Below are 14,269 nucleotides of genomic sequence, written 5' to 3'. Positions count from 1 at the left end.
TCACCCTACACTTGATATCAAGTCTCTCCCACCTTAAGGTGTTCAAGTCCTAGAGATTCTATTTCCTAACTAACTTTTTTAACTTTTTTTTTTTTTATAATAAAAAGGAAAAAATTACCACAGAAGTCCCTTCTTCACACTTTGCTACTGCTCTGGATACAGATGTGTGAGGATAGGATGACTGAAGCTACTACCACATCTTGCAACCAAGATCAAGAAACCCACAATACCCGTGACATCACTATGTTCTAGAATCCCATTTCCAAACTTCTTGTTATATGGAAAGACTCTTACTTGAAGAGGAATGCTTCTTAACTGACACTACAGAAGAGCTGAATAAAAATGTCTAACAGGGAAATGTAGTAAGAACTGGAATGCTGAAGAAATTTCTGGGATTTAGATACAGATGTGAGAGTTAACACATAAGAGGACAATAACAAAAACAAGAGCTACCATTTGTCACCCATATATTATTTACCAATCTCCACATTAAGCACTCTATAATCTCTTACTTACAGCAAACCTATAAGCAGGTATTAGTCCTATTCTACAGGACACTGACATGGTCAAATGGCTAATAAAGTACAACGCTAGAGGCGCCTGGGTGGCTCTGACAGCGTCTGACTCTTGATTTGGCTCAGATCAACCCTAACCCTAACCCTATACTCTGGATACAGAGGAATTAACATTGTTCATTGTTCCTTCAGAGGTCAGAGAAAGCTTCTAAATTTAATGGGCATCTCCAAAAATTACAGTATCCCATATATATACCAGTTATATATATGATATTAAATATATCAATTATCATACTACTTAATCCAAATTTAAATTGCTGATTTTAATCTTTTTTTATCCATTCTAGTTTGTCACTTTTTATTTTTGGTTTTAGGGGAAATTATAAAATATCTCAATTTCTCAAAACTTTAATTCACTTTTATTAAAACCACATATTACAGTTAAATAATGGAATATAACATATCTCAAAGATTTTTAAAGGCTGAAAATCACCTCTATACATTTTCAATCTTTCAACATTTGAGAAGCTGACTGAGTTCTAATGCCTATTTAACAGGTGATCAAAATCACACTTATTTGCAACATGGGATACAAATCATACTGTTTCTCCTGGCAGAAGGGTAGTATTAGATACCCGAGACTGATCAGCATCCCTCTTCTTAACTGCCCCTTCCCCCACATCTAACAGTTAACATGCTTGGGAGTTGCCAGATTAATACAAGTGGCCCTATTTGTGGGTCTAAGTTAAGTGATCCAGAGATAGAAAACTGAATCTCACTGGGCGAAGGAGTTTTTCTTCCTGGATTTTTTAAGTCTTGGGACCTGATACAGCTTTGAGGCCAGTATGAGAGTTTAATATCTGAGACATAAAACTTGACCGTCGGTGACTGTATTTTCTGCTATACAGAGAAATCCAGTCTGCACCAAAAGAATAAAGGCAACCCACCAAAAGAAGCACCCCCCCCAAAAAAAATTTTATTTATCTAGAAAAAGAAAAAACAATGGGCTCTGGCTGTGTTCAGGTACTGACTCTTTTTTCCCCTGTGACCTAGCTGCATCCCAGGCCTTCAATTAAAAAGTGAAATAAATAAAAGATATCAGCAAATAAACCAATAAATTTCTCTTGTCAATAAATTTCCCGTTATACTTATCATTCAAACTGGGTTTTCCATCACTTACAGCCACGAATCTTTTCTCATATAGTGTAAAATTAAAAAGAGATCCATGTACAGAAGAATAAAGTTGCATACCCTTACCTTCTACCACATACAAAGACTAACTCAAAATGGATCAAAGACCTAAACGTAAGCCCTAACACCACAAAACTCTTAAGAAAAAATAGGGGGAAAGCTTATTTGGCAATGATTTCTTGGATATTACACCAAAAGCACAGGCAATGAAAGAGAAAGTAAAGGGGCCATCAAATGGAAAACTTGTGCATCCAAAGTCAACATGAACAGGATGAAAAGACAACCAACCAATGGAATGGGAGAAAGAATTTACAACTCATGTATCTGATAAGGGGTTAAAATCCAGAGAATATATTCAAAACACCTAAAATTCGGTAACAAAAAAACCCAAATAATTTCATTTAAAAATTGGACAAAGAACTCGAATAGCATTTCTTCAAAGATACACAAATGGCCTTCAAGCATACGAAAAAATACTCAATATCACTAATTAGAGAAATGCAAATCAGAACCACAATGAGATCTCCTGCCCCTATTAAGAGGGCTGCTATCAAAATCAAAAACAAAGGGCCCCTGGGTGGCTCAGTTGGTTAAGTACCTGACTCTTGATTTCAGCAGCTCAGGTCTTGATCTCAGGGGTCGTGAGTTCAAGCCCTGCACTGGTCTGATGCTGGGCAAGGAGACCACTTAAAAAAAAAAACAACACAAAAATAAAAAGTGTTGGCAAGAAGGTGAAGAAATTGGAAACCTTGGGCATTGCTGGTGGGAATGTAAAACAGTTCACAGCCACTGAGGAAAACAGTATGATGGTTCTTCAAAACATTACACAGATTTACCATATGATCCAGCAATTCCTATTCTAGGTATACACTCAAAAGAATTAAAAGCAGGAACTCAAACAAATATTTGTACACACATGTTCATAGCATCATTATTCATAATAACTAAAATGTCCATTAACAGATAAACAAAATGTGGCATATGCATACAATGGAATAATATTTAGCCTTAAAAGGAAGGAAATTCTGAACATGTTCCAACATGTATAACCCTTATATTATGCTAAGTGAAACAAGCCAGTCGCAAAAAAAGAAATACTCTATTTTACTTTTGAGGTACCTAGAGTAGTCAAATTCACAGAAACATAAACTAGAATTGTAGAGGCTGGGAGGAGAAAATGGGGGAGTTGTTTAACAGGTACAGAATTTTAGTTTTTCAAGATGAGTAAGTTCTGGAGATTGGTTGCATAATGGTATAAATATACTTAGGCACCTAAAATGTACACTTAGAAATGACTGAGATGGTAATTTCTGTTCCCCTTCTAATAATTAGATTTTTTTTTTTTTAAAGATTTTATTTATTTGACAGAGATAGAGACAGCCAGCGAGAGAGGGACCACAAGCAGGAGGAGTGGGAGAGAAAGAAGCAGGCTCATAGCGGAGGAGCCTGATGCGGGGCTCGATCCCATAACGCCTGGACCACGCCCTGAGCCGAAGGCAGACGCTTAACCGCTGTGCCACCCAGGCGCCTCTAATAATTAGATTCTTAAAAGACAACTATATAACATCTTCAAAGTCCAGATTCAAATAAGCAGCTAAATCTGTCTGAATTACCTATATTTTATAAATACAGGATAATGAAATAAACATTTTACCTCATTTTAATCACTGCTACACAATTAATATGGTACAAAAAATAATTTGGAAATAAAACTACTCAAGAAATAATGAAAGAGCCAAGAGATTAATGAAGTGATCTACACAGCCAACACTATTAACACTCAAGTTATTTTTGTAGTTGTTTAAACAATAATGAGGTCTTTAAATCCTTTTCATTAGAAAGTTTACTATCAAAATATTTAATACAACTGATTTGAACTTTCTTTCCTAAGAGCTCTGTGTTTTACTTGCTAGGTTCTGCTTCATCATTTAATTAAAAAAAAAGTCTAAAACATTTTAATACAAAAATCAGGAACAGGGTTTGTGATTCTCATTAAGGTGATGAGCCTGAGTTACTTTACTAGTTAAACAAATCATTCCACATTGAATCATTCCTCAACAGTTTACTGTTGGATGCTTGCTATAAAGAAAATACTTTAAAAGGTCTTAAAAATACAATGGTAACAAATATCATCAAACTGTTGTGAAGATTAAATAAGACAGCAGCATATATAAACTGAAATGGACACTCAAAAACAATCCAGTTATTAAAAATGGAGAATAGTAGTTTGGTGTTACAATAATTAAGTTAGGAGGGCTGGGAACAGGCAGCAGCATTTTAGGTATAACAGCATGAAATGAGATAAAAATAGAGCTCTATGGCTCACAAAAAGTACAAAGGAAGATAGGAGAAGAATGCCAATGATCAAAAAACAAAATATCGAAAAGCTAAAATATGCTAATAATAACTACATGAAGTCCAATCCAAACATATCAAGAAACTCTAGTTACGTGACATTAAAGAAAAGGTTGTTGAGCTGTCATAGTGTTTGCTCTCTAAGTCATCAGGAGAAAAGAGCTAAGACAGTTAAGGAAAATATTAAAGGCAAGAATCAGAGAGAAATAAAATAACATTATGCTATCCCTCACACCAATTTATAATAGGTTATAGGAACAATAAAAGTAAAAAGTATTTATCTTAAATTCTCATAATTAAAAAAACACTTTCAATATAAAGTTTAAAAAATACCCAGAAGTATTCTTTTAAGATTTTTATTTATTTGAGAGAGAGAGAGAGAGAGAAAGCACAACTGGGGAGAGGGGCAGAGGGAGAGGGAGAAGCAGACTCCCTGGTGAGCAGGGAGCCCAGCAGAAAGGCTCGATCCCAGGACCCTTAACTGACTGAGCCACCCAGGTGCCCCCAAAAGTATTCTTAACGTCTCAAGAAGGAAATGAAAATAAACAGGACTTCTTGAAAGGTTTTCTTTCCTTAATGAAAAAAAATTTCTTAAAAGGAAGAAGGACTTCCAAGGTGTTAACCTTTTTTCCTCCCCAACCTATTCTTATCTTTATGGAAAACATACAACCAGACCTAAATCTATGAAGTACATAATTTACATTTTAATTTCTGTTAACTGTAACATTAAAAACAGATGTGTTAGTTGTAAAGACTATGTTATATAGTTTTTAAATAATTTATTATTGTCTCTAGTGAAATATTCGAGACCCAAAGATATCTCAGTGGTACTAGACACTAGTGATAGGGGAAAAAAAAATCCTCAACAGAGAATTATTCATTCTTCCTATGCTGAAGCAGCATGATGTACTATCAAGAGGCCAGACTCTGCAGCTACTTTGAATCCAGCTAACTTTCTTCACCTCTCTGTAACTCAGTTTCCTAATCTTTAAAATAATACTGACATCTCACTGGGTTTTTATGAAAACAAAACATATTATCATGTATAAAAGCACCAGAACAATGCCGATACATTAAATGCCATATAAATGTCCAGTAAATACAAAAAAAGTGCTTGTTCTGTGCCAGGCACTGTTCTAGAAGATAGGAATAAGCAGTATACAGAACAAACAAAAAATCTCTTTCCTTTGTGAAGTTTACATTTATTTTTTTTAAAGATTTTATTTATTTATTTGAGAGAGAGAGAGAGCATGGGCAGGAGGGAGCAGCAGAGGGAAAGGGAGAAGCAGGGTCCCCACTGAGTGGGGAGCTGAGGCTGGGCTCGATCCCAGGACCCCAGGATCATGACCTGAGTCAAAAGCAGACACTTAACCAACTGAGCCACCCAGGTGCCCCTCCTCTCCACCCGCCTTGCACACTTTCTTTCTAAAATAAATAAATCCAAAAAAATAATAAAAATTAAATAATCTCCACTTTCATCAAATCGGTACTAAGATGAGCTCCCTGGGTTCCTGTGAGACTAAATAAAGTGACAAAGAAACAGAAAATTCTGATAAAGAGGCATGAGAAAGTAAAGACTAAATAGAAAATAAAAACTGGTTTTATTTCGATCATTCGGTATCTAAGTCTACCCTAAGTATTTAGGACAGCTCTTAGTAGAACAACCTCATCACAATGATGTACATGACAAAAACTCTAGTATGGATAGAAAGCAGTACTTTGTCAAAGGTTCATCATATGACCAGAGATCCTAATTTCCTTTTATTTTTTTTAAGATTTTATTTATTAATTTGACACAGACAAAGCTCACTGCCAGGGGAAGCAGTAGAAGGAGAGGGAGAAGACGACTCCCGGCTGAGCAGGGAGCCCAACGTGGGGCTCAATCCGAGAACCCTGGGATTATAACCTGAGCTGAAGGCAGCCGCTTAACCGACTTAGCCACCCAGGCGCCCCCAGAGATCCTAAGTTCTCAACTAAACTGAAATACAGATCAATTATTTATTCATTCAAACTTATAGTCACTCAGCTCTAGAAGTACCAGCTATATTGGCCAGGCTTAGCATTGGTACGGAATATAAGATCAAATGGAATTTGGAGATTTCCGTTCTGGTTAAAATAAAAGCAGCTATTAGGCTTCTGTTGTCCAACCTATTTCTCTTCTGGTATACCACACTGCCACATTTGAACCAAAAGGGAATGGTCTGTGGTGGAAGTAGGGGAATATAATTTCATAGAGCAATCTCTAGATGGAACTTAATACTGTAATTATCTTTACTAGAAAAAAAATAAAATGGGGCACCTGGGTGACACAGTCAGTTAAGCATCCAACTCTTGGTTTCGGCTCAGGTCGTGATCTCAGGGTTCTGGAATCAAGCTCTGCATCAGGCTCTACACTCGGTGTGGAGTCTGTTTGGGACTGTCTCCCTCTGCCCCTGCCCCCGCCCCTGTGCCCATGCCCTCTCTCTCTCTCAAATAAGTAAATCTTTAAAAAAAAAAATAAATGATATAAAATGGTACATACCTATCACATTTCAGCTTCTTTTACTAAACAAATTTTAATCTCTGCCATACAAATAGTGTGAGTTTATTAAAAGAATGACCAATTTCAGTTTTTTATTCCTACAAACCCAAAAGCATCTTACCAAATAATATGAAATCATATATCAACAATTAAAATGGACATGATTCAATTATCTCTGTCTCCATACATGACTGGATAGATGCTTTATTTTCTATTTATTCCCATCCTCAAACCACTACCAAAATCAATCAATACCAAAAATCAAAATAAAGTTAAACCAGAACCATCAAAACTGACAAAAGGGGAAAAAGAAAATAAACTGAACGTACTAAAGACTGACAAATTTTAATCTTACAACATATCTAAAATGTAAATGTGTAACATTCTGAATAAAGTTACTATTTAGGAGGAAAAAAAGGCTGCCTCACTATGAAAGATATTGTTTTCCATAGTAGCAAAAACAAGAGGGAGTTAACCAAAAGAATTTTTCCCATTAAAGAAGAGGAAATAAACAAGGCAAACTTCTTCCCTTTGGACAAACAGATACAAAGAGCAGCTGATAATTCAATCATTTACTAAGTATTCAGCCAAAGGAGCAAATCTCAATGTAGAGGGAGGGAAGGGAGTAGTGGTTTCTAGTTAAATATGCCTCCTCCCAATTCTTCCTTACTGGAATTCCTCACCACCTTCCAATAATCCTGCCTTCGTTGAAAATCACTACATCGGAGAGCGACTGTTAAAATGGAAATATGCCAAAGTTCTTTAGTGTGCTGGGACAGAAGAAAGATGCAGATCACTGATCTAGAGCATCTATACATAAGAAAGCCTACTTTCTCACTACAAAATTGTATTTTCCATATCATGTAATTGTGGGCTCTAGCCACCCTTGCTTCAATGAAGTGGTGTTCAAATCAATTTTGACAAGTAAGTGAAAATTATAATGGTTATTATCAGTCACAAAACAGAAAGGCAAAAAAAATCAAATCTGTGATTTGATTAGTCCTGTTACTCTAGTTCAACCTTGGCCTTCCTGAAACCCTTGAGTCCAGAGATACTCTAGATAGTTAAAATACTCCAGATTGCTCAATTTTACCTTATAAACTACCAATTTTTATAATTTGTGGCAGAATTTTCTTTTGAAGTATATCATCTTCTTTGCTTAAGAACAAGTGTTTTAAACTATAAAAATAATATACAATCATTGAAAAACCTTCAGTGTAATTCAAAAGTCTAAGTAAAAAGTGTTTTACGTTCCTTCCCTTACCAACCTCCCACTCCCATTTCCCAGGGATAACCACTGTAAAACAATTTGGGGTGTAATCTAAATCTCTTCAGAATACATACAATTTTTATAAATAACTGTATACACAAACTTGAGTGAACAAGAAGATCTTGCTGTACATTCAGTTCTACAACTTGCTTTTTACACTGATATACTGAATAGCCTTTTAAGTTTATCCTGCTACACCTGATGTGTTTAAACTGCATATTCCATAGTATTTTTCATCATTCCCTTACTGACAAGGTATTTTTAGGTTGGAAACATTGTTTTCACCCGTTTTTTATAATATGTTAAACTTTTCCTTTACTGTCACTTCATACTGCCATCACTGCATTGCTTCTATTTCTTCTCCTCACTTCCATTGAAAAACTTGGAAACTTGGGGCGCCTAGGTGGCACACTTGGTTAAGTCACAACTCTTAGTTTCGGCTTAAGCCCTGATCTCAGGGTTGTGTGATCGAGTCCTGTGTTGGGCTCCACACTCAGTGCTGAATCAGCTTGAGATTCTTTCTCCCTCTGCCCCTTCTGCTATGCTCTCTCTCTCTCAAATAAATAAATCTTTAAAAAAGAAAAAAGAGAAAAGTAAAAAGAAAAACTTGAAACCAGAGAACTAATATGCTAGAAATGAGATCAAATTAAAAATTAAATGAGGGAAATTTTTCATTGTTCACATGTGGATACATTTTTTTATTGCTATTTTAACTTATCGAAAGTCCTTAACATTTCTAGATTCCTGAGGGGTAAAGTTTCCAGATCATAACTTTTAGACAGGTGAACTATCATTATCATTATTATTAATATACTAGTAGGTTCGCTGGTTCATATTTTCATATAGAAAATACCTTGCTTAAAAAAAAAAGAGGAAGTAAATGGATCAGGAAATTAGCATGAAGCCACTTTGTCAGTAAATGTCATGATAACAGTATATATATCATTATAAAAATATTGTTTAAGTAATCTATTCATCACATTAGTCTATTCCATCCCTACACCCAGTCAACAGTGACATATACTACTACTACTGCAGTAAATATATGTGGCTTATCACTCAAATATCCCCCTACCTTCTGCCACCCGCTACCTTAAATTTCTTTAGGGTAACTAACTATCCTCCCCCCTCATTAGCTATAAGTTAACCTAATATTCTCACCTCTGAATTGTTCAGTAGAAGCATATAACCTAACCAGGTTTAACATAACAAAGGAAACCTTCACTGGAGCTTCTGGAAAACAAAAGACGGTGCAGCTTGCACTGCTTTCCTTCCATCCCCCACCTCTCCCTTCTTCTAATTCCTTCTTTCCCCTTTTCCTTTCTCTCTCCTCCCCCAAAGGCACAACAGAAAAGACTATCATTCTTCCCTGGAATGTGGAGGTATGATGATAAGAAATCTAGAGCTAAGGGGGTGGAAAGGGTAGTACTGAATGGAACCTAAGGATAAAGACAACAAGGGGAAGCAGAGCCAAGAAATGGTGCCTGGAAACATTTGACCCCTGAATCAAAATATACCTGAATTTTTTAGTTATGTGTGCCCGTTTTAGGTTGGATTTTTCTGTCACCTGCAATATAAGGAATCTTAACCCTGCTAGCCAGAACTTTATACTGGTGTCTAGTCTTTAAGGCTTCAAGCACCTTTTTTTTTTTTTTTTTTTTTTAAGAGAGAGAGGGAGCAGGGGGGAGGGGCAGAGGGAGAAAGAGAATCCACACTGGGCGTGGAGCCCAATGTGGGGCTTGATCTCAGGACCCTGAGATCATGACAGAGCCGAAACCAAGAGTCAGACGCTTAACTGAATGAGCCACCCAGGCTCCCCCCAAGCACAATTTTTATTAAGTTCTAGCAAAAACTGTCAAATTGTAGTCTAACAATGATTCTCCACTTGAACAAAATCTTAAGATAAATTCCATTTGTTTTAAAGATAAATTTTCCCTTTAAAACTATTATCTTCTAACACCTACTCCAACATCACTTTCATCAGTAATATATATCTGATTTTTGACAGAAACACAGCTCAACATACTTGGATTTCCAAGCTATAGAAACTCTGAAGATCTGAGAAACTGAAGAAGTCTTCAGTGCTTTCAAAAGATTACTAAAGCAAAATGTTACAGGGAAAAACTGTATTACTCAGGTATTTTTCCTAGCATTTTACTTTCTGATTTTAAGATGTTTCTGGAATGATGTCTGTTTATGATCTAGCTAGCCAATATTCCTTGTGGTACCAGCAATGATTTAATTAAATTGATCATTTAAAAAATCAGTTACCTAATTCAATCTAATTCTGACCCAAAAAACCCCACAGAATTTACATTTATCTAATACTCAACTACTTAAGATGTAATTTCATTTCTGAGAACTGAAAAACTTTAACTCACCTCAGTTGTTTCGCATAGTTCTGTTCAATTTCTATCCTCTCTTTAACAAATTTGGCATATCTTTCCAAGAAGTCAATTCCCCATTGTGTATGCTTGTCTAAGCTGTCGAACTGATCCTAGAAAAGAAAGGTAAAAACACATTGAAACGTCTAAAATTTAATCCACAAATATTTTAATCAGCTTCTGATATTTATTCAGAGAGGCAATGAGGTATAAAAGGAAAAAAATCTAGGCTCTTCTGGTCTCTACCCACTTCGTCCTTTAAGATCTATAGAGAAATAGGTTATAAATGCTAAATTTCTTAGAATGCTAAACTTCTTAGCATAATTTACACTAGTTTATGTCTAAACGCCTTTACATATGTGGTTTCCACTGGATGCAACACCCTCCCCTGGTCACCTTTTTACAATTTACTCTTACTCCTCCTTTGAGATTTGGTTCAGGCACTATGGCTTCCAGAAAAATGGCCCTAAATTCTCAGACTGGGTATGTTGGTCTTTCTCTGGGTCTCCAAGGCGCCCAGAAGTTACTATTTTTTAAGTTTTTATTTAAATTCCAATTAGTTAACACACACTGTAATCATTAGTTTCAGGTATACAGTATAGTGATTCAACACTTCATACATCACTCAGTGCTCATCACAAGTGCACTCCTTAATCCCCATCACCCACTCACCTCCCTTCTGGTACACATCAGTTTGTTTTCTATGTTTAAGAGTCTGTTCCTAGGTTTGCCTCTCTCTCTCTGCTTTTTCTCTTCTGCTTTTGTTTCTTAAATTCCACATATGAGTGAAATCAAATGGTATCTGTCTTTCTCTGACTGACTTATTTCACTTAGGATACTCTCTAGCTCCATCCATGTTGTTGCAAATGGCAAGACTTCATTCTTTTTTATGGCGCATATATGTATATACACTATATATATATATATATATACACACACACACACTATATATATACAAATATATATACACTTATATATAAATATATATATATATATACACACACACACACACACCCATCTTCTTTATGCATTTATCAATGGACACTTGGGCTATTTCCATACTTTGGTTATTGTAGATAATGCTGCTATAAACATCAGGTTGCATGTATCCTTTTGAATTAGTATTTTTGTAATCTTTGGGTAAATACCTACTGGTGCGATTGCTGGATCATAGGATAGTTCTATTTTTAACTTTTTGAGGAACTCCATACTTTTTTCCACAGTGGCTGCACCAGTTTGCATTCCCACCAACACTGCAAGAGGGTTCCGGGTTCCCTTTTCTCCACATCCTTGCCAACACCTGTTGTTTCTTCTGTTGTTGATTTTAGCCATTCTGACAGGTGTGAGGTGATAACTGTAGTTTTGATTTGCATTTCCCTGATGATCAATGATTTTAAGCATCTTTCCATGTGTCTATTAGCCATCCATAGTTCTTCTTTGGAAAAATGTCTATTCACATCTTCTGCCCATTTTTTCATTGGATTATTAATTTTTGGGGTGTTGAGATTTGTAAATTCTTCATGTTTTGGATACAAACCATTTATGGGATATGTCATTTACAAATATCTTCTCCCATTCCGTAGGTTGTGTTTTAGTTTTGTTGTTTCCTTTGCTGTGCAGATGTTTAAAAATTACTATCTTATTTACTTGCCATACTCTGTTGAGGGCAGAAGCCACGTATTATTCAACTCTGAACTCCGAAGGCATAAGCAGCATGCCTGGCACCATAGTAGGCACCCAATGAAGCTAAATAAAATCAAATATACCTGAGTTCAAATTCTGGGCTCTGCATTTACCAGATGTTTGACCTTGGGCAAGTTACCAAGGTTCTCTGAACTCTGTCCATCTTAAAATGGGAGTCCCATTGCACACCTCACTGGGGTTATGATGATGTTATTAAGTGTTCTACAATGCAGTAAACATGATACTAATACACAAAGTATCATCGTCCTGCAGAACTCTTTCAATCCCCAAAAGATACTCCCTTCTACCTGTTGCCTAAGAAACCATCATTTCCTATTCTTCAAGAATAATCTCCAGATAGACCAATAACTTGGTGCTTTCTCCCTCTCCCATATCAAGTCTGTAATGTTGATAAGATGTTCAAAAATCATTCCTTTCTATTATCTCTAATTGTTCTTTTCTAAATCACCCATAGTTTAACAGGATTCATTATTTACAAATAAGTCATCTCCAAGTGTTTGCCTTCTGTCTCTTTCCCTACCTTAAATCATTTTAAAATTCTACTTGTAAAAGAAAATTCTACCTAAACAGCAGAGATAGAATTCATCTGGCATCACAGTTTGGTATTGCTACTCTAATTCTATTCTTTCATGCAGCTTTTTCATTAACATTTGGCTTCCAAAGTAGACTTGAAAAGAACAAGAGAATGCACTGCCTGGTGAACTTAACTGGAATATTATTAATATTTCCTATTACAAATTAAATTCCCTTCCAAACTAAAAAACTCTCAACAAAAAACATTCCCCCAAAAAGGAACAGTCTGAAGCTAAAGCAATCACCCTTCATTTTTCCAAAATGCTTCAAAGGCTTCTTCATCAAATTTTACATTAACACTTCTTTATTTTCTAGATAAAATCTTCAATTTTTTTAAAATTACAAACTCCTATCACTGATAGGAAAAATCTAAACAAATACCCCTATTATATGTGGTTATTTATAAATTATATAAACTATACTATTTTTTTAAAAAGATTTATTTATTTGACAGAGTGAGAGAGACAGCCAGCAAGAAACGGAACACAAGCAGGGGGAGTGGGAGAGGAAGAAGCAGGCTCATAGCGGAGGAGCCTGATGTGGGGCTCGATCCCAGAACACCGGGATCACACCCTGACTTGAAGGTAGACGCTTAATGACTGAGAGACCCAGGCGCCCCTAAACTATACTATTAAATTATGTAATTGTGAAATCCACAAAAGCAAAAATCTTAAAAAATGAAAATAATTATTAGCTTTAAACAGTTTTTTTAAACTTATTTAACAAACAAAAGTCTTTGGGCCATGACTTTTTAAAATGTTAACAACAATTTTAGTGAGATCAATGAATTAAACATGTTTCATTATTTCTAAAATCTTGGCATAATACTTAATGGCAGAGCACCTGTGTGTCTCAGCTGGACTCTTGATTTCAACTCAGGTCATGAGATCATGACCTGAGTGGAGCTCTGAGCTCAGTGTGGAGTCTGCTTGTCCCTCTCGCTCCCCCTTTGCCCTCCCCTGGCTTGCCCACACACGCACTCACGTGCACTCACTCTCTTAAATAAATAGATAAAATCTTAAAAAATATATATATATATATATAATGGCAAAAAAACCTAAAGCCTTGGTTCCAAACTGTGACATTTAGTTTTTAGTGGTTGTCATAGTTGGGGAAACACAAAACACCTCACAAAGATCTAAAGATCTAAGTGGAAAAAAATCACTACTGACAATACTTTCCAAATCCTTTTTCAACCTCATTCACCAATACGCAACAGTTTGTGTTAAAATTTGGCTAAAAAAGGTCCTTAATGTTAGTCTGTTATTTTTATGAACTAATCAGAAAGCATTGCATCTTTATATTTTTAACACATAAGTTCAAACTCCACTGAAACTGTGATGTAATTTTGTGTGTCAATTTGGCTAGGCCATGTTGCCCATAATTTGGTCAAATATTATCCTGGGTATTTCTGTGAAGGCATTTTTTTAGATGAGATTAATATTTAAATTGGTGAATTTATAATAAAAGAGATTACCCTCAGTGATATGGGTGGGCCTCATCCAATCAGTTGAAAGCCTTAACAGAACAAAGACTGACCTTCACCCTGAAAGTAAAAAAGTCTATCTACTGCATTGTAAAGACATTATTTTTATAAATAAATGACCATTTTTATAAATGAGCATAATAAAAATATGCTGTAATATTCTGTGAACTTTTGGCTTCACTTTTTCTTTTTTTTTTTTTTGCTTACTAATAAATGACGAAGTGAATAAACTACAACCATATCCCAATTTCCTTTTTAAAATTCCAGTCA

At 35.6% G+C, this 14,269-nt stretch overlaps 1 protein-coding gene across 3 annotated transcripts in view; it reads right to left on the bottom strand.

The window, feature by feature from the left end:
* The window catches only part of FNBP1L (formin binding protein 1 like), a 99,394-nt gene that overhangs the window by 45,207 nt on the left and 39,918 nt on the right, over positions 1-14,269 (bottom strand). For all 3 annotated transcript variants that reach the window (XM_087866108.1, XM_045801760.2, XM_045801761.2), the window contains exon 2: positions 10,234-10,349. In XM_087866108.1, coding sequence (XP_087722234.1) covers positions 10,234-10,349 — 116 coding nt within the window. The remainder of the gene's footprint in view (positions 1-10,233; positions 10,350-14,269) is intronic.

This window comes from Ursus americanus, chromosome 12 (genome assembly GCF_024610735.1).
Source record: "Ursus americanus isolate L20-20 chromosome 12, mUrsAme1.1.p, whole genome shotgun sequence".
Classification (NCBI taxonomy): Eukaryota; Metazoa; Chordata; class Mammalia; order Carnivora; family Ursidae; genus Ursus; species Ursus americanus.
Note: the sequence above shows the minus strand (reverse complement) of the source record. Positions and strands in the feature narration are given on the sequence as shown.